This window comes from Aulostomus chinensis, chromosome 22 (genome assembly GCF_037954235.1).
Source record: "Aulostomus chinensis isolate RoL2024-O1b breed Wild chromosome 22, RoL_Achi_v1.0, whole genome shotgun sequence".
NCBI classification, from domain to species: Eukaryota; Metazoa; Chordata; class Actinopteri; order Syngnathiformes; family Aulostomidae; genus Aulostomus; species Aulostomus chinensis.
In genome coordinates, this window is record NC_141341.1 from 11,839,592 (window position 1) to 11,859,501 (window position 19,910).

Genomic DNA, 19,910 nt, shown 5'->3' on the forward strand with positions numbered 1-19,910 from the left:
CCATGCGATGATTCACATGTTGCTGGTAGGATGCTATTCAGTTGTTCCCACTCACTCATTGGGGTGAAAAACGTTAATACCAGAATTAAAAAAAACAACAACATTCTAAAATCTTAAGTGGTATCAAATGTTTAATAAGAATTATTTTTTAAAACACCAGCAAACGTGATAAAACCATGATAAAAAGAAGAGGGAGGGAGAAGAAGACAACACCCTGACTAAGCACAACCATATTTTATACTTTTAATAGGCTCTTTGTTGCAGTATTGTTGTATTGCCTTTTCATTTCATGGCCTTTCAGCAATGTTCCTGTCTTGCTCTCGGTAATTCTCGATCTATCCCTTACAATCTCACTTTTATCGGTTTCCTTCTCTCTGCTTTCCTCCCAAAGCACCTTCTTTCATTTCATTCTATGGCCATGCTCTGGAAGCATCCATCCACCAAGTCATCTCCCTCTAATCTGTGCCTAATATGCTGTCTAACCTTTTCCCCTCCCTCAGCCATCACACGGCCATCTCAATCTTTCAAAATCCTCCATTCCTGCTGTTATCTCTCGTGTCTTTCCAAGCCCACCCTTCCACTTAATCTTTTTTTCTATGCTTTATTAAATATGGTAAAGCATAGAGAAGATATGCAAGTGTGAACACAGAAATCTGGCACGGCAAGAAACGACAGCGTATGAAAACGTCTGAGTGTGACAGCTGGGGTTTACGTGCATGACAGATTTACTGTGAAGACTATGACTGTTTTTGTGGGGGGCGGGGGGCTACTATCCGACTAAGTGGCCATGTTACGTGAGTGTGATAAGGCAGATGAAATTACAGCAGTTATCCATAAAAGCAAAAGAAAGTGTAGCAGAAATATGGAGTCACGCTTGTCATTCCCTCTTAAAATGCACTATAAAATGTATGATTTCAATCGTAATGATCAGTGGTTCAAGACAGAAAGAAATCCAGGGAAATTGTTGTTCAAACACTATTTCTAAATCGCTCCCCAAGTTACACAATAACTATCATTTTACTCAGTTGATTTCTATTTTCAAAAATGTTAACCGCCATTTTCATACAGATTGAATATTACCACCAATACTCCACAAGAACGGTTAGAGAATGAACGAATTGGGGTCACTTGGAGAACTGATTTGGTGGGTATATTCTTCTTCAATTCTCTAAAATTTCATCTTGTTTATTGAAATACAGCACAGTCTAATGAAAAATAGTGTTTATTTCCCCCCATATCGTGTGTATGTATGTACAGTAGGGCCACATAGAACATCGACGGCCTCTTGTAAGACATAAAAACATTTGATTGTTTCTAAAGAAAACAAAAGTTTAGAGAGGTATTAAAAGAGAGCGGGATGAGTAGTGTTGTAAATACCACTTGGCTAGTAAGCACTGGTTACAGTGTTAGCATGAAATATGTCATTGTTTACACTATGTACTGAAAGCCATGATATTCTGATGGAACATGTGCTGGGCCTATTGTAAAACATTGAGGTTATAAATCCTCGTGGCCACTTTAGCTGCCTCATTTACTCTTTCAGCAGTATCACTTTTTGGTGCTAGAGGATGCTGTGACCTGAGCCTTCCATTGACTAGGATCTTTGCTTCAGCTATCTTAGCTAGTCAGTGTGGTTTAGCCAACATGGTGCACATGTTGAGTGAGAGTAGAAGATGTAGCCATTGATGTTATAAAACATACAAGTAGTTGCCAGAGGTTACTTTAGACCACAATGAGACCTGATGAACAAAACGCCCGCCAGTTAGACATGATGGTGACAACCTGCTGGGCTAATTGGTGAACTTCTGTAGCTGGCGAGCTAGCTGCTAACCTGTAGGCCAGCCTGCCTGAATTAAAACTAGTTAGCACAACTAATTTTCCACAATGCTATTCTGCCTTTTCTGACTGAATGGTTGAATTCACTCTCCATATGAAGCATTGCATGTCTTCAGCCTGTGTTCCTCAGTCAAATGAATAAACCTTGGGATGGAACATGTAGGGTTGACCTTATCCAAATTAAGAACAATATGTTCATCTTGGAATGCACGGTGGTGCAGTGGTCAGCACTGTGGCCTCACAGCAAGAAGGTTCAGGGTTCGAGTCCCGGCCGGGGTGCGGGATCTCTCTGTGTGAGTCTCCATGTTCTCCCTGTACCTGTGTGGGTTCTCTCTGGTACTCCAGCTTCCTCCCACCGTCCAAAGACATCAAGAGGGGACGAAGCTGATTGATACTCTAAATTGACCGTAGGTGTGACTGTGAGTGTGAATGGTTGTTCGTCTCTGTATGTTGGCCCTGCGATGGACTGGAGACCTGTCCAGGGTTTACCCCCGCCTCTCGCCTGTAGACGGGATAGGCTCCAGCCTCCCCGCGACCCTTACTAGTAAGGAATAAGAAGAAGATGACGATGGATGTTCATCTTGTACATTATAGCACTGCGGAATATGGAATTTGACTTGGTGGAGTGTTTACCACATATCAAGGTGTTACTTCATCAGCCTGCATTAGAACCTATTTACTGCACCTCATCTCCATTTTCTATCATGCCTTTCCTTTCCGTCTCAATCATGTAAAAATATCTGTTACTAAAAAATAAAAAAATACCATATCGATCCCATCTATCATCTCTCTATCTTATAACTGCAACAAGGAGGCCATGTGATCACTGGCAGTAGCAGGATAGCTCAAAAAAGTTCTTCATGTATTTCATTAAATGAGGAATGATTTGATTTTGGTATTGATCTGGAACTTTCATTGCATATGAGGCTTCTATAGTGCCACGTATGAATGAGGAGTGTGCACGTGATGCCTCGTGAGCCTGTGTCTTTGCAGGGTGAGGGCACTGGGAGGGTGTTCGCTGATCCACGCGAAGCCTCTGAGCAGAGCTGCAGCCATGAAAGGCTTTTCAGTTCATTTCAACCTAGTGGAGGTTATATGCTCTTCAAATACCCTTCAGTCACATTTAGGCAGCGTGAGGTAGCTGTGCTCCCTTGACTAGTGATGATCAGGAGAATCGGCAGTGCAGAGCAACGACATGGGCAGATAATGATGTAACAAGTGGATTTACCTTCTCGTAGTATTTGACCTCATATTCCGTGCGGCTGCTGTTTGGGTAGGAGGGCTCCCTCCACACCAACGTGATGCTCTTCTGCTCAATCTTCTCTGCTCGTAGCTCACTGATCAGAGACGGTGCTACAGGGGGAGAGAGAGAGAGAGAGAGAGAGAGAGAGAGAGAGAGAGAGAACACAAAGGTAGGTAAGTATGGGAATACCACATTCTTCAATATATATATATATATATATATATATATATATATATATATACATACACATAGATAAATACACACACATGCACATACACACACTCACACAATAGCTTCAAGTGTCTTCTCAAGGACGACAATGTTTACTCTTCCATATTTACAGTATATTTCAGCTTGACTACAACTGGCATTAAAGGGAATACTGCACTGTGAATTTTCTTAAAATGTCGACTATACATTTATATACTTTTACATTTAGAAATCTTGCAGCATTTTCAGATCTGAGGTTAGAAAGTAAAAGGTGTGATGTTGGTGTTAAAGAAGAGATTCAGTCTAACAATAATCTCCTGTAGGGGAAGGAAGGAGAAAGCAATAAGACAGAAGTAATGGGTTAATTATTCAAGAGGAGGCCTTGTCAGAGCAGACAAGTTTCATGAATGGACAAACTCTGTGTGTGTGTCTTTGTCTGAGTGTGTACGTGTGGGGCATTGAACGCAGCACGGGTCTATACATCGGGGCTGACAATAGATCAATACACATATGGATTGACTGACAAGTCTGCATCGACGCCAGACTAAAGGATGGAGACTCTCCCAGTCTGAACACTCCCATTTCCTCTGGGCGTCTCTCAATTATACTGACAATCCCAACTTTTTCTGACTTAATCTATTAGAGGCACAGTGAAATTTTTCCTGACAGATATTTCATCTCTTATTGATTCAAACAGAGGACATAACAAGATGAATAAGTGCCTTCCCAAACTTAGGTGCAGTCTGAGATGACGGTGGCTATGGCGAAGTAAACAATATCATGATTGAGAAAAGACCAGTTCTTTGTTTCTCTGTCAACAAATGACAGGCAGCACATAGTATGATAATCAGCGCGCACCACCCACTCTTGCTTGAGTGCTAATTATGCTATTTAATGAAGCAGCAAAATGGCTCGTCACTCAAAAAGACAAAGGAAATAACGGGGTGCAGTTAGCGTCGTCAAAAATGTCTATTTTTGGGACGAGCTGCACCGTTAAGACCGTTAAGTGACGGGGGTGTGTGAGGGGTGTTTGCTGTCTGTTTTTTGCACTGAGTGGTAGCTATTGCTGTTTTCCAGATACATAAATGCATTGCGGTAGCACCTTTTCACAGAGGCATGATGCTGCCGTTTCTTTCCAAGACCCCACTGTTTTCTCTTCTACCTCATTCTCACATCAGTTAGCTCAACTCCCCCTTTCTTATTTGCTCTTCCCTCCTGCTGATCTCTTTCCTGACCTTTAACCGACACTTCATCACTTTTCTAGATTGAAACAGCCACCCTAATAAATTTGTTCTGCCTGTCACTCACACACAAGTATAATAAAAAAATACCTCCACACGCAGGTATATACATAAGTATCCGTGCACCTTTTTTCTTTTAGCTGTTGCACAGCGAGTTGTTCTGTCCATGTGCCATTTTTTTTATGTCACTGAAAACATATGTATTATCTCTTATTCATCCCGAATTCTGTGGCTTTTTATATCATGCATGAAAGATAGCTTGTGCGTGTGTGTGTGTGTGCGCGCGCGTGTGTGTCAGTCTGCGAGTTCATTTATGTATCAGCCAGACTGCAGGAAGAAAACGTGTGACTAGCCTTCGAGAGTAAGTTTGAGCGGCTCACATGGAACGTGGCTTTGTTGAATTGTTACAAGTACAAACAAAATCATGCAATGCAACCTAGTCATTATATTGATGATTTTATTTGAAAAAATTAAGGGCTAATCCAGAGTCACTTCCACAAAGCAGACTGCAATCACTGACCCTGTACCTTTTATTCAAATGATTCACAGTAAAAAGCTAACTTTTCTCCCTCGCTCCTCAAAAAGGGATGGAACGTTGATGTTTGACCCTCACTTGTATGTGCAGACTTAATGTACCAGCTACAGGATGAAAATTTAAAACATGCGAACGCTTCCTTTTCAGGCAAGTAGGCTAAAGCTTCTGTGGAGTAGCTACAAACTCTGAGTGTTTCCAGGGGGATATATTATGGCTCCATCAAAGAGAGAAGAAGTGGATATGAGGGTTTTTTTTCATTTTTCATGGAAGTCAACTTTTACTTGGATGTGCCAATTACTTCCAAAAGGAAGTCTTTCTATATATGAGGGAATCTTTTAAAGTGTAAAACTGCGGTCTTTGTTGTATGTTTTTAATTATCCCATTGCATTAGTCAGTTGAATGAAGTATTAGCTTACAGCGGGGTTCACATACGCTTCAGGGCGGCCAAAATAAGACACACACACACACACACACACACACACACATACACACACACACACACACACACACAAACACAAACACAAACACACCCATTCAAAAGTTAAACCTCAACCACCATATTTTTGAGAGTAGGTACAGTCCTGTTTATAAAGTAAAACACTATTCCATCCTCGTAACAGGAGACATAAAGGGAGATACAGGGAAAATAAAATGTAATAAAATGGCCGTTGGTTGTATTTTAGAAGGTTTGGTCTAATGAATATCCTCACAAGGGGAAGAAAATAAGAATAACCGAAGGTAAGAAAAAATAAACAGGAATGTACAAAAACAAGCAGGCAAAGTATTCCAAATGATCAGTTTATCTATAGAGTTAACATTCAATAAATGGTCACACCAATGTGAATAGTGAAGTAATGATAAATGTGAAAGGTGTCAAGTTTGCAGGTGAGATGCAGTGGTAGAAATGACAGAGACGGTGGAGGTTCAAACTGTCACTGCCGCCCAAACACAAGGACAAACAGCCTGACATCCTCCACCAACGACACCCGCTCAACCTGCTCTCCTCATCCGCCATTCTTTTCTTCCACCAATGAAGAATAATGCAGGAGGCTGGCGCCGGCCTCCAAACATCAGATCACATCAACTCTCAATCTGACCACCAGATATCAAGTATGGACATTTTTTTTCTCCTTTAGATGCAGTCAGCTGACAAGTAAACACCAGTTGGGTTGATGTTTCTCCGCCTACTAATAAGTGGGTGGTCTCATCATCGTAGTGACAAACTGGTAGCTCCGAGCGCAGGCTATATACACACCCACACCCACACCCACCATGTTACATTGTGTATTTCTCAGTATACAAATGAAAGTGACCTTTCCCAACACCAGAAAGACCTTTCTCACTAAAAAGTACAGTACATTGTCATGAAATTATCTGAAATAAATCCATCAGAATTTCAATGTGCGTGTGTGTGATCCTGCTACTTGCAATTTATTAACCTTCCTATAATTTAGAAAACAATGTCCTGTAAAAAAAGAAAAGAAAAGAATGATGGGTTCTTGAATCACTGTCCATCAAATTTATGCTTTAATTGTTTACTTCACCTCTCAGTACAAATCCAGCGCATTAATTTACAAATAAAGTCTGATGTATCAATGAAGAAGCTGTACAACACAGACATATGTAATTAATGCAAAGACATACAAGTGCTGATACTTCCTCATCCACACACTCATCCACACACTGAACACACAAGTGTGTGTAGCATATCTGTGAGTAGTATTGTCTTTAGCCCTGGATTTCAGAGGAAGAAATTGATGTGGATATCGCCTGAAATGGCTTTTGAGCTCACATATATAAACACACACACACACACACACACACACACACACACAACAAAACAATGATTTATATATATTTATATAGCAGAGGCGACAGCCTTGAGGGCAATAAGCTTCTCCAGTTTTGCTGTGGAAGTGCACGAAAGATGTTTTCAAAGCCTCATCATACAGCAGATATCACACAGCAGACACACTGATAGGCACTTCTCACAAAGACATACAGCTGCTGATAATATCCACCGCGAAGGCTTCGCTGTGCACATAGCAATCACCGATACAGATAATGGCCTGTAGACTTCAAAGGGACACTATGATGAGAACGAAAAGTGGAACGTGAGGAAGTATAACAGATGAGGTTTTTGGCACAAAATGGCAACCAGACAGCACACAGCTGCAACTCAAAGTAATTAAAATGCATTCTTGAACCACGCTGCAGTACCGCAGGATATAAGACACTGTTTTTTTAAGTGTTACTTTTCTTTAATGGTAAATGCCACTACTTTGATGCAATTTTATTTCCTACAGACCATAAAAATGCAAGTTCGGTTGGTTGGAGAGATCGCAGTCTGACTGCAAGCATATCAGATCTCAAATCAGAAGTTTTCGGACAGAAAAGTTCCATGGAACGAGTGACACAAAAGAAATCCAATTTGAACATCCAGACTGAGACAACATCTATAGAAATCAGATTTGAATCAGATTTTAAACCACTTCCAAATCTGGTTTAGCTCACATTAAAAAAAGGATTTCATGGGGTCTTTGGCTGTTCAAACTGTTGAAATTCAGTCTGGTTACGCTGAAAATCTGATTTGGGAGTCTGAACAGGCCTGATTGTCAGTAGGTGGGACTGGGAATGTGAATGGTTGCCTCTCTTTCTATGTCAGCCCTATCATTGACCATTGACCCCATGACCCACAGAGTAAGCGGTATAAATAAATAACAGATTAACAACATTAAAATCCAAGTCAGTGTTTTAAACTTGTGTGTTGGCGCATGCCGCTGCTTTTAAACTTTTACTTTTAGTACTCAAAGTGAAATTCAAAAACAACTTTCTTCTTTAGGAGTCAAAAAGGCTGTCAGGAATTCCAACTCGGGACTGCTTCTTGATACAAGCTCAGCACAGGCCTGCCATTATGCAGACACTGGGGGTTATGTGGCTCTCTAGGATAGGTCTCTATGGCAGGTAGATCCATGAATAGACTTTGGCACAAAATGGCAGCTGGTGCTCTAGGCTCTTGCGTCAGTGTGTATAAAGACAGCTGAGGTGCAACTGGCATCTGTGTTTCATTATCAAAGGAGACAGACATGAGGAGCTGCTCTCCCCAGTGGCGATGGCACCGGCAGGGATGAACATCTCGTAGTCAATGGGACTTTTTTCCTCTTCTTCTTCCACATTCCCATCGGTCCACATTTCCATCGACCCTCCTCTCTCATCCTTACTCCATCTCCTTATCTTTCCAATTCACTGACGCAGCCTGGTCTCCACACAGCATCTCTGTTCTTGGGGGATCTGCTGGTCCCCACAGGCCTGTTTGTGCCTCTACTGAGAAGACATCCATCTTGTCAGGATGGGGGGTTCCAGTGTTCTGCTTCTTGCAATCGAGGAGGCAACTTTATGTGTGTGCGCCTTTGCAGTGAGGCATGTGTGTTAAGAATTTAAATGTATGCTAGGTAGGGTTAGAGAGAGCCATATCTGTCAAGCCTGCTCGTCTTTAAAGGGTTAACAGAAAACGGGAACGCCATTCCCTCTGGGATGAGCCACTGGCGCCTACCTTGGTTAAACGGATGGTGCGATGATTTATGTGACTGACAGTAGAGAAGTGGGAGCGTTTAGTTTCTTTTAGTTCGGCAGTCCCAGGGGCTTTTAGTGCACCTACTGCTTTAAGCATTTCTGGCAAAGGTTCCAACATCCCAGTGGATTGTGTACTCGGCATCTGCCTTCATTTAAATCTTTGAAGTTTCAAACGGCAAATTAGATGTGTTGGTAACTTGTCCTTGAACTTCCAAGTTCTGATCAAAACATCCTCATATAACTTCAGTTTTAATATCATCATATAAAACATCGGCAGACAAAAGCAAGAATCCACGGTGAAACAATTTCAAGTGTTATTTGTGTGGGGAAATTCTCGTTCGACTCGCAGTAACCTTGCACCGCATTGCTTTTCTTTGAACCGTTTGAAGTGTTTTAAAACGCACGGCTTAAAGTGGCTTCCTGCAACTCTGCGATGCAAACCAAATTACTGCCGCCACGAGATCACGCAAATTCAGATAAAATTTTAACAAAATATTTCATAACAAAAAAAAACAACAATGGTGTGGCACTCAAGCACAGTTTTAAAGATATGTGCTGGGTAAAAATAACATAAGAATAAATCAGCCTATTGAAAGCCAGCTGGTAAGAAACTGAAATTAATTCTGAACTGGTAACACAAATTCCCATCTACTCTGCTCACAGAGACTGCAGAGCCTTAAACACTCAATATGTTTACATATGTAAGGTTAGAAAAAGTGGATTTATTGCATTGGTCTGACTATAACCAGACTTTTACACCTGATCTATGATGGCTCAAAGGTCAATTCAATAAAAGCACATGTTCAGTTTCTCCATATTTAGACTCATCACCTCTACCTACACATGCCTTTGTACCAGTTCCTGTTACTTCTTTATTATAAGCTTTGTTCGTAAACTCAGTACACTGTATAATACCATTTCAAAATTCTGAGGGCTTCTGTGTGCATGCACATGATTGTGTCCAAAATCTAATGATGTTTATAAGAGCAGCTTATGGCTCACTATCTTGCAGCAGGCCTGCTTGTAAACACCGAGCAGCCTGCAACAACGCTGCTTGGCAACTTGCCCCTGCTCACTTCTCTCCGTCTAATCTGGCCTGTCGGTACTGAACTGCTTTTTTACATCTCCTCACAAGCATTCACACAATAGTCTGCTCTGCTTTCAATAGCCAAAGTAGAGGTAGAGGAAACATCAGGGAAAAAAGGAAAGGTATGATGGAAGAAGGTGGGAGGAGAGAAATATTATCCAGGATCCTTCTACAGCGGCGAGGTGAGCAGATGTGGTTATAGAGACAGTAATTTGGTTATTATCATTCATATCAGTGTGTAGGAAGTAGAGGAAGGGGTGAAAATGTTTACACACACACACACACACACACACACACACACACACACACACACACACACAATGAGGATATTTTTACTGGTGAAGGGGTGGATGGGTGCAGGAATACACCTGGACATCTCCATCTAAAGATTATATGTTGAAGACACTTGATCCAGCAAATTGTATATGTGTGTATTTGTGTGAAAGAGGCGCAAGTCAGACAAAGAAGAGAGTGTCAGTGACACTATGATTAAATCTGTCGGTCAGGAAGCGGGTGGGTGGCAGAAGGACCAGAATAACCGGCAAACAAGCAAACGGGACAAAGAGTCTGTCGCCAAATGACATGTTTAAAACAGCCTGATCAACATTCTGCAACGGTGCAGAAACACCTGGTCCTTAGTGGAAGTTTGAAATGAAATGGAGAATCTCTGCTTCTAATAAGGTTCTATTACAAGCCACAAATTGGAAAGAGTGATCTTTGTTGAATCAAATGAGGTTAATAAAAACACAAGACTGTATATCAAAACTAACTTGTGAGCGCTGCCATTACCAATCTCACAAATCTGGCATACCACACAGGGGAGAGCGAGTGTAGTCCACTCGCTTAAACTGCTCTTGACAGCTGCATGCTGACTGATTCTGAACACTCTTCAGGCCCAGTGTGCTTTAGCCTGAAGGCACAACCCTGGTTTGATCATGACATGTCCGTTAAAGCCAGACAGCCTCACAGTGAAGCGTCCAACAAACAAAAAACCCAGCCAAACGCTCACTCACACACACACATACTCACACACACATACTCACACACACAAACACACACACACGCGTGTGGAGTAGCTGACCCAAACCTGCCACAGGAGGCTGGCTAAGAGAAAGGTGAAAAGAGCTCTATCGGTCCTGACTGACTTGTTAGAAGAGCAAATACAGGTACACACATCTCTTTATTCAGCAAACTACAGTACAAGTACTGCAGTGATTGCATGAGTATGCACTAGGCTTTGGAACATGGGAGTAGAGCAGCAGAGATTTAGAAAGTTACTAAACTATTGTGTATTGTAAAGTGTATGTTAAAGTTAAATACTTCAAACATACAGTAGTACTTCTTTGGTGAGAGCAGGATTACTATGAGGGCGTTTTTCACCAAACTTGGTGGAAAGGTAACGAATAGTTCAAGGAAGAACTTGCTACATTTTGGAGTATTTTAGTTCAAGCTTCACCTAGTGGTAACAGGAAATTATGTTTTGTTTTTTTTACAATTTGGTATAGTCCTCCTCGCGGGTTAACCAGATGCATCTCAGTTTTCGCCAGAAGCACCCCGACAATTTAGTGATGAGTTACTGTGGGGTTTTGTTCAGTTGTGTTACTGTGGCGAGGAGGAAGATGCCCCTCCCAGCCCGGCATAGCCCCATCGGGTGTCTACAGGAAGTGAGTGTGATGTCACAAACATCATTGAGTCATGCAGCAACATAACATATAGGAAGTGTGTGTTCTCTAGCACCTCCTAGGGGACACAGGAAGTGACATTTGCACCACAGCACACGCATTACTCCGCTCCTTCATGCAGAATCCAAATTTCATCACCCGAAGCAACAGTCTTACACTGTGACATCTGCAGGGGTGCGGAGGCCCACTCACCACTGCTTTCAGTGCCGCAGGGGCCGAAGCGTGGCTTTGGCAGAGGTTCATTGTGCTCTCCAAGTGCTTTCTAGGATCATAGATGCTGCACATATTTTGAAGACACTTATTTGGGAAATTATGTAAAAAAAAAAAAAAAAAAGGGCAAAAAAGAGGGAATGTGTGTGTGATGTTTGTCTGATGAGCTACGATGTGTGTCACCCACCTACTGGTTGTATCAGAGAGGATTTCGCTATCATTCAGGAAGACAGCTGCATCTCTACACAACTCTCTCACTCTCACTCTATTTCACACAGCAGGATGCCAAAAACCTCTCTCCCCTCCAGCAACAGACCCAACACAAAACAAAGATGGCAAGCACCAACCTCAGTCAAGTTCTCTCAACGGAGTCGCGATAAAGGCCCTACAAGGTATTAGACAGAGAAAATGAGAGATGAGAATGAAAGTTTGATCTTTTTTCTGTTTTTTTTTTTCGACTTGAGCCTCTTCGTGATGATGAGAGTTTGTGTTTTCACCGATTTCTCTCCCCTCCTGAGAGAGTTTTGGAAAAAAGGTGTGCATCAAAGTCAGCCCTCCAGTCCTGTATTATACTCTGATTATGACGATAAGTGAGTGTGTGTGTATGTATGTGTTTGCTTGAATGCGTGGGTGTGTGTGTGGGTGCTTGTGTGTAAGTGAGTGTTTGTGTCATCACCTTCCTCCGAGCTTTGTTTTTGTGTCTGACTGAATTTCACAATTCCCCGAACAACAACAAACAGCCTGTAAATCCACATACATAGCAGACATACTAAAGACTCGGAGAGTGGCTCTTCATAGACTCCAATTATAAGCCAAGAGGAAGGCAATTAAAATTCCCATCACAGGGTGACAAAGCATCTTAAGTGGCTGGGCTATAGTCCTGAAAAGTAGCTTGATGACTCTATTCATTTGGTGCCTGCTGAAGCCTCACCTTCCCATCACTTCTAATTAAGGAGGCAAAAAAGGATTCAAATGCCTCCATGTAGAGGACTGGAGGCGGGGATGACGGGAGAGAAGCTAGAGAGGTGTGAAAATGAAGGGGGGGGGGCAATTGGAAACTTGATGACAAAGAAGAGGAGTTTGTACTCTGACAGCTGATGAGCTCTTATTCAGACAAGGAACAGAGAAAGAAAACATTACCTGACAGTTCCTCTCTGTCACAGGAAGGTGTGGCGCCAGATTATTTTATGCAAGCTCATAAATAACTTTCAACTGGTTAAAGTGAAATGAATCCTCAGACGTCCGTCAGCGTGTAGAAATCATGAGCTGTCGGCAGCAGAGAATGTTGATCTCTCTTGCGAACAAGTAAAATTCTACCTCTTGATCTAAGTGTGAATCTATATATTTTTTCATCAAACTCACTCATTTAACTATCATGTAAATTAGTACAGATGCCTTCTCTGGTTTTAATTGCTTGAATATATTGATAAGATACAAACAGATAGATGCATTGGTGCATTTTATTATTTTCACCTTTGTCCCGCATTTCTTTTGTAGTGTTTTTTATTTCTTTGAATATTATAATCATTTACAATTTCTACTCGCATCTCTCCCGTCAATTTTTTAAATTCGTTTTTCATATCGCCCCCCCCCCCCCCCCCCCCCCCCGCTTCTGCTGTTTGCTCTGGATATCCTTTCACCAGCTCCTGTTTGTGCTTGGCCTATGCAGCCTGGGGCGCTGGTATAGTTTGGAGTTTGCTACTGTTTGAATGGTGTTACACTTTTATGGAGATCAACTCTCACCTTTTAACCAACTGGGTCACTGTTGGGCTTTTCTTTTCTTTTCGCTTCCATCTTCCAAAAAATTCCAGGTTCATCACCGTGATAACATACACTTCACATAGAACTTATAGGAACCGATTCAAGTTACTGGAGGCAAGCCACCCTCAGTATGTTGAACCTGTTTCATAGCACCAGCCCCAGTTGCTGCTGCGGTTACTCATCGGGAGCTTCACAGCTTTATGCTGCTGTATTCTTTAACTACATATCATTTGCAGCACCCCTCTTCTTTCATTGCTTACTTCTTGACTCGTGACTACCCCCCGTTTATTTCATCCTCTTTATCTCTAAAGTTACTGTTCTTGTGTCATCTCCTGATCTATTCATGCACACGGGCGAATTCTGCTTATACAGTTCTCCTACACACTTGAATTAAAAACCACAATTCCAGACACTCCAGGCAGAAGTTTCTACTGTATGTCTTCAGAATATCTGTGCATTTTTGCTTTAACTCTTTACCTCTGAGCCTCTTTTCCTCTTCACCCAGAAGGCATTCTACTCACAATGCTATTGCTCACCTCGCCCCATCCCTCCACTCCTATATTCATCCTTCCCTCCTCTCCTGCCTTTATTCGTCCATCTTTCAGGCCCATGTAACTCCACGGGGACCAGCCATCTAAAGCCCAGCCAGTAATCCTCTCAGGATATTGAAATGCCAATCCTTCCTCCTCCCTGACCCGAACCTCCACCCTATTTCTACAGCCATCCTGCATCCTTCTCTTCTTCTCTGCCTCAGCTAAAGGGCTTTGGAAGTGCCACTAGGGGCCAAGACATTCAACCCAAGTGTGTTTTCCATCTCTCTCTCTCTCTCTCTCTCTCTCTCTCTCACACACACACACACACACACTCAGAAACATGACTAGGGAAAGATGTTATTATTGCACCCTTTGTTGCACATACACAAATCATGCATGAACCAATGAAGGGAGTTTAGAGCATGCAAGGATGGTACAGCACACACATAAAAATACTGTCATACACGCATAGCCTGATGCACGCAGAACACACACACACACACACACACACACACACACACACACACACACACACACACACACACTCAGGCATCCCTAATCCACAGCTGGATAAGGGGCCCTATGAGCCCTAGGCAAAACTGATCCCCATTTACCCAGCTCATGCCCCATCTCCTCACGCAGCTCCAGCCACATTTCTATCCCCTCCTTCTCTCCCTTTTTCCTTTTCACCCATCCACCCATCCTTGACACACCATGCTAAACTCCCCCCTTCCCCCTCGGTGGCCTGGAGAGTCTTGATAAAACCCCATCTGTTTGGGAGAAATCCACCCAGCCACTATGAATGTGAAAGCATCCCGTTTGCAGAGACGGTTTTAAAGAATGCAATTTGTGTTTGGTGGTTTTTTAATGGAGGGTTTTAATGTCACAAGGTTATAAATACTGTTTCAGATGCTTTTTATCCACCAGGAAAGCAAATCCATGTATAGGGTATGGATTCACTATATGTAAATCAACCCTGTGTGCATATATATATATATATTTTTTGGGACATAATGTTGCAATACTTTCTCACACTATGCTTTTAAATTCCCAGGCTTTCTTTGCCCTGGGCTGCCAGCTAAACCATACCACCCACTGCTAACAAGATTACAATGCCCTGAACAACAAATATGGTACAATGGAGAAAAGAGATACAGATGATTAAGAGAAGCAGAAATGAGAGGAGGAAGGGGACAGCTCTGATCATGCCAAGAGAGGTTGCGGATGGTGAAGCAGAGGGAGTATAGGGAGAGAAATTACCATCTAAGAATAGTGAATTGATGGGGAGAGCAGGAGCGGATAAGATGGGGGGGAAATGAGGGAGGAAATAGAGGGTAAAAAAAGACAAGATTGGGATGGAGAGGTAAGGGGAAGGTTAAAAAAGTGGAAAGTAATCGAGATGATGAGGTGGCACGGGAGTAAGGGGGAGTGTGGGTGTGTGTTGGTGTGTTTAGCGGTGCTTCAACTCCCTGCTGCAGTATTTATAAAGGTCAGTGGGTTTTGATGGCGTTGGGTCTTACTATGGGAGGCGCACACATGTACACAAGGTTTAAGTCTGTGCTGGAATGGATTTTCGGTTTTGTACCTCACCTGGCTGCACAAGATTTCCAGCCATTACCACTCGATCCCACGGATGAGCCACAGACTCGGATCACTCCCACCTACGACAATGTACTCTATTGAAAATCTGTCGCCCATATCCTTCAACAAAAAGTGAGACACATAGAGCCCTTGTCCATTTTGTTTGAGACGGCAGGTGTTAAACGTTATTGAGTGTGTCCCTGCTCCTGATAGTGGTGCGATAACCCTTGACCCGATTATTTCAGCTGAGGTTTTTTTTCCTCTTTGATTTTTTTTTTTTATACCTTGAGACTTTTTTGAGGTGGTTCTTATGGGTTAAAAGTCATTTAAGTCCTAGAACAGACAGCTTCCCCAATAAGGGCAAAGTCTATGGCAATCGCTATTTCTATAATAACGAGTAAAACACTATGTTGCTTTTTCCTGTTGAGTAACAAGCCAATAAAGGTTCAAAGATTGTATGTGTTTAAGGTACTGTATATCTTACAATCTGCACAATTTTTCCAGGCCTAATTGTGACAAAGCTGTGGTTGAGGTTAAATCCTGACTTTGGGTTAAAACACAAACAAATAAAAGTGGTTCCAAATGTACTGAAGTCTCTCTTGAAACACAGTAGAGGGACAGGTGCTAATGTCTCAGTGTCGCTCCTGGCTAACAATTACCTGGATTATGTGCAGACTTTCGAGCGACACATTTTCTAAGTATCAGAAGAAACTCTAAAGCCCTTTCGCCCCCCCGCCGCCCCCCCACACACACACACATCCCCTCAAACACACACAGCATTAAACATCCTGTTCCAAATGCCAGTATAAATCCTCCCTGACACAAGTCGTCTGGGAAAAAAAAAAATCCCAGCAAACACACTCTCCTAACCCCTTGTCCAATCCCAGATGACACGGTTAGCAGGACAACTCACACCTTAATACCCCATAATAACCACGAATCAACACTATGGCCAGGGCTGACAAGACTGACAGATAGGTAAGGAAGAAAGAAACGAGAGAAAGGATGAAAGAATCATGGGGGCAGGAAAAAATAATCACCACAGGTTTGTCCCACTCTGATATAGAGTGTTCTCTAACCTTGGGGCTGGAGGTTTTGGCTAAATCCCTTTGGGGGAACTGAGGACGACTATGGTGACGACATGTTAGCATTGGCTGTGCTATCCTTGATTTATGTCAAATGAAGGGGTTTGGAATGAGACATCACTAAAGATGAAGTATGATAACAATCCAAGAACAAAGCCACGAGGCCATACATTTATTTCAGTTGTGGAAAGTGTGTGTTTTAGTTTGGGACCAAAAAATGGTGAAGCAATGCTAGACTTCTGACTGATGATCCTTCTTTTACAGACATTAATTTAATTAATTTTGCTTTTCCAGCGCATATGGTCGGTTAAGTCGCATTTCATAAACCATCCATATCTAGGTCGTTATGGTCAAATATGGCTAACGCTGTAAGCCAGTTTAAAAAATACAGTGCTGGAACATAGAGAGAGGAGTTATTGAAGGAGAGAGAAGATTAGTCCAAGCTTGTTTCAATTAACTTGAAGTAGACAGAAACAGCAAATTTTGCTCTCTTGAGTTGGGTTTCTCAAACTGAAGAAGTACCACTCGCATGACCAATAGCTGGCACAGTTAGAACTTGACCAGCTGGAATTAATTCATAAAGAACTCTCTCCATTTTTGGCTGTCAGATGGCTGCAAATGGCCATGACGAACTCTTCCTCTAATGTCTTTGCTCCCACTATGAGTAGCAAATAACTATGAGTAACACATGACGAGTTGATCGCAAATAATTTTCTAAGAAAACATCTTAATTTGCTGCCCCCCCCCCCAAAAAATCAAACCATTCATATGGTCTTTAATTCAAATGGGAATAATGACACAAGAATGATGACGCTATTTAATACTGCCAATCACATCATGACTGCAATATCAGGGAAAATAATCACAAGTAGACTTTTTTTTTTCCCTTTCAGCCTTAAGTCAAAATGAGGTTTTCATCAGCTGTAAAGCTGGAAACTTAAGCAAAAATGTCTCCAAAAATGACACCTAATCAATCGAGTTAATTTGGTTAACATTTTTCCTTTAGTAGCTGAGCAAACAGGCGCTTGTCAGGAGAGTGTAAAAATATATCGATGAAATAATCATTCGTGAATCCTCATTGACATGAAGTCACGTCGCCCAGCCCTAGAAACAGGACTACTATCTTTGAATACATTCCTGAAAAATACAGAAGAACTGAAATTCGGGGAACAATGTCAGTATTAAGACTAGGCCACACGCGGCGTTACACAGACTTCTGGTGCAATTATAAAGCTGTCCTTCAGCCTCTCACTCACCCCGTGAGGTCCGCACGACCAGATGTTAAACTTACGTAATATTACAGTTGGTCAGGGAGAGAATCTGGGTCACTTATAACACCACAATCAAGATAAAAAAAAATATCAATCTGCTTAAATCCAACCCCCTTACATACATAGATGCACAAATCAGTTTAGTGTGTCAGTTTAAATCCTGCTGAAAATATGCCACTGGGTTTTCGTTTTCTATTTTTTATTTTTATTTTTATTGTGTTTGTTCCTCTCTTATGTTCTTCTGGCGGCGTAGATTTGCATGATTTACAGAATTTCCTTTAAAGTCACTTGAAAGTAGCGAGAGATCTCAGCACCCACATTTGACCATCAGTTCTCTTCTCATTATATAACACATTTCGCTAAGATAATCTCCAATTAGTTGGGGGAAAAAAAGGACCAACAACACACCTTCCTCTTTCATTGTTTCTCCATCATCTCCTTCCTTGCGGAGCACCTTTCAAGTCTCACTGCCTATTTGCCTCATTATGTTGCCAATCTCATCACAATCAGATTTGCTTTCGGATAAAAAAGATTCCCAAACAGGGTAAACAAGCATTTTCAAATAACAACATTAAAAAAGGAGACTTGACAGGTAAATCTATACGAGCAGGTGCGTGGATGGGAACGTGTCTATTTTTGTGTTTGGTTTCATCACACTTGAGAGCTCCCACCCAAATAGCGCTGATTGACAGGACGACTGGGCAAAGTGCTTTTTTTTTTTCCCCTCCCTCCAACATTTGGCTAATGGCTGATTAAAATGAGATTATCTCCACCGTGGAGACTGTCTGCAACGGTGGGCTATCAGCAAAGTGAGAATGTAGGATGGGAGTTAAGGCTGTTACAACAGACGATGCCGCTTAGAAAAAAAAGAAGCAATATTGAAGTTGACGTGCTCTGGTGCACACGGGAGGTACAAGAGAGGACCTGAGGACAAATTAGCTCTTTTATAGATTCTGATGCACTTTCAAAAAAGAGGTAATGACGTGTTTTTATACATCTTCAAATATGCCATGTATGATACATATCCCAAAATTCTGATATTCCTGTCACTATCTACCAGGGATGGTAATCGGTCTATCTCAGGATATGGTAAGATCCGAATATTTCTCCCCTGATGATGCCAAAATAGGATTCTGTGATAATTGATATCCTGCAAGAATGTTAATCTACAATACATTCCCAATATTTGTGTGACGGAAGAAAAAAAAAAATCTTAAAAAAAGACAGGAATTATGTATTTTTTAATTAAACCTATCTATCAATTTTGGGGTGAAATCTGTTTTTCATAGAGATATTGGTATTTGGTGCCAATGTATTTTAAAGTATCTACCTCAATTACATGATAAGATAAATGCAAAAAGCGTTTTAGGAAAGCTCAGACATTCGGTCTAATCTGCTCGATCGGAGTGGAACTCAACGTATAAACTGCTGTAAAATAATCAACTTGAAAAGTTTAATGCGGTGAAATCTGATTTTAAATGAATTTTTACAGATGTATAAAGAAGTCTGACTGTCCGAAGCGCTGCAGTGAATTCTGAGTGTGTCCTAACTGCACGCTATTGTTCAAGCTTCTTGGAAATGATCTTTTTCTGCAGACTTGTGTAATTGTGTGAATTTGTGTGAGAGTGTGTGTCTAGTTGAAATGATGCACCCAGGACTCACCAGGCAGGCTTGTGGACACGTTGACCAGTGTGTAGAACCTCTTATTGGGCAGCAACTCTGACACTCCATTCAAAGCTTCCACTGTAAAGGTGTAGTTGGTGTTGGGGAGGAGATTGACTACGGTCACCGTTCTCTCTGTTAGGCCAACCTGCTGAGGCACGAAGCCAGTGCTCGCCCCGCACGGCTCGCACTGCCTCCCGGCACACCGCCGACATCCCACGCTGTAAGTCAGATCCACCCTGCCTCCGGTGTCAGAGGGTGCATCCCACTCCAGGATGAGTGTGGACTGCTTCAGTGTGTAGACTAAATCTCGAGGTGGGGAAGGGGGCCCTAAAAGAGACAAGAGATTATATTTCAATCCACTGTTCGGGGTATAAATAATTCATCAGTATTAAAAACA

General features: G+C 42.0%; 1 protein-coding gene across 3 annotated transcripts in view; it reads right to left on the bottom strand.

Moving 5' to 3' along the window:
• epha10 (EPH receptor A10) overlaps positions 1-19,910 on the bottom strand; it is a 161,280-nt gene that overhangs the window by 34,199 nt on the left and 107,171 nt on the right. For all 3 annotated transcript variants that reach the window (XM_086193995.1, XM_086193993.1, XM_086193994.1), the window contains exons 5-6: positions 19,511-19,840; positions 3,065-3,189 (exon numbers count right to left, since the gene is read on the bottom strand). In XM_086193995.1, the coding sequence (XP_086050121.1) occupies positions 3,065-3,189; positions 19,511-19,840 (455 nt within the window). The remainder of the gene's footprint in view (positions 1-3,064; positions 3,190-19,510; positions 19,841-19,910) is intronic.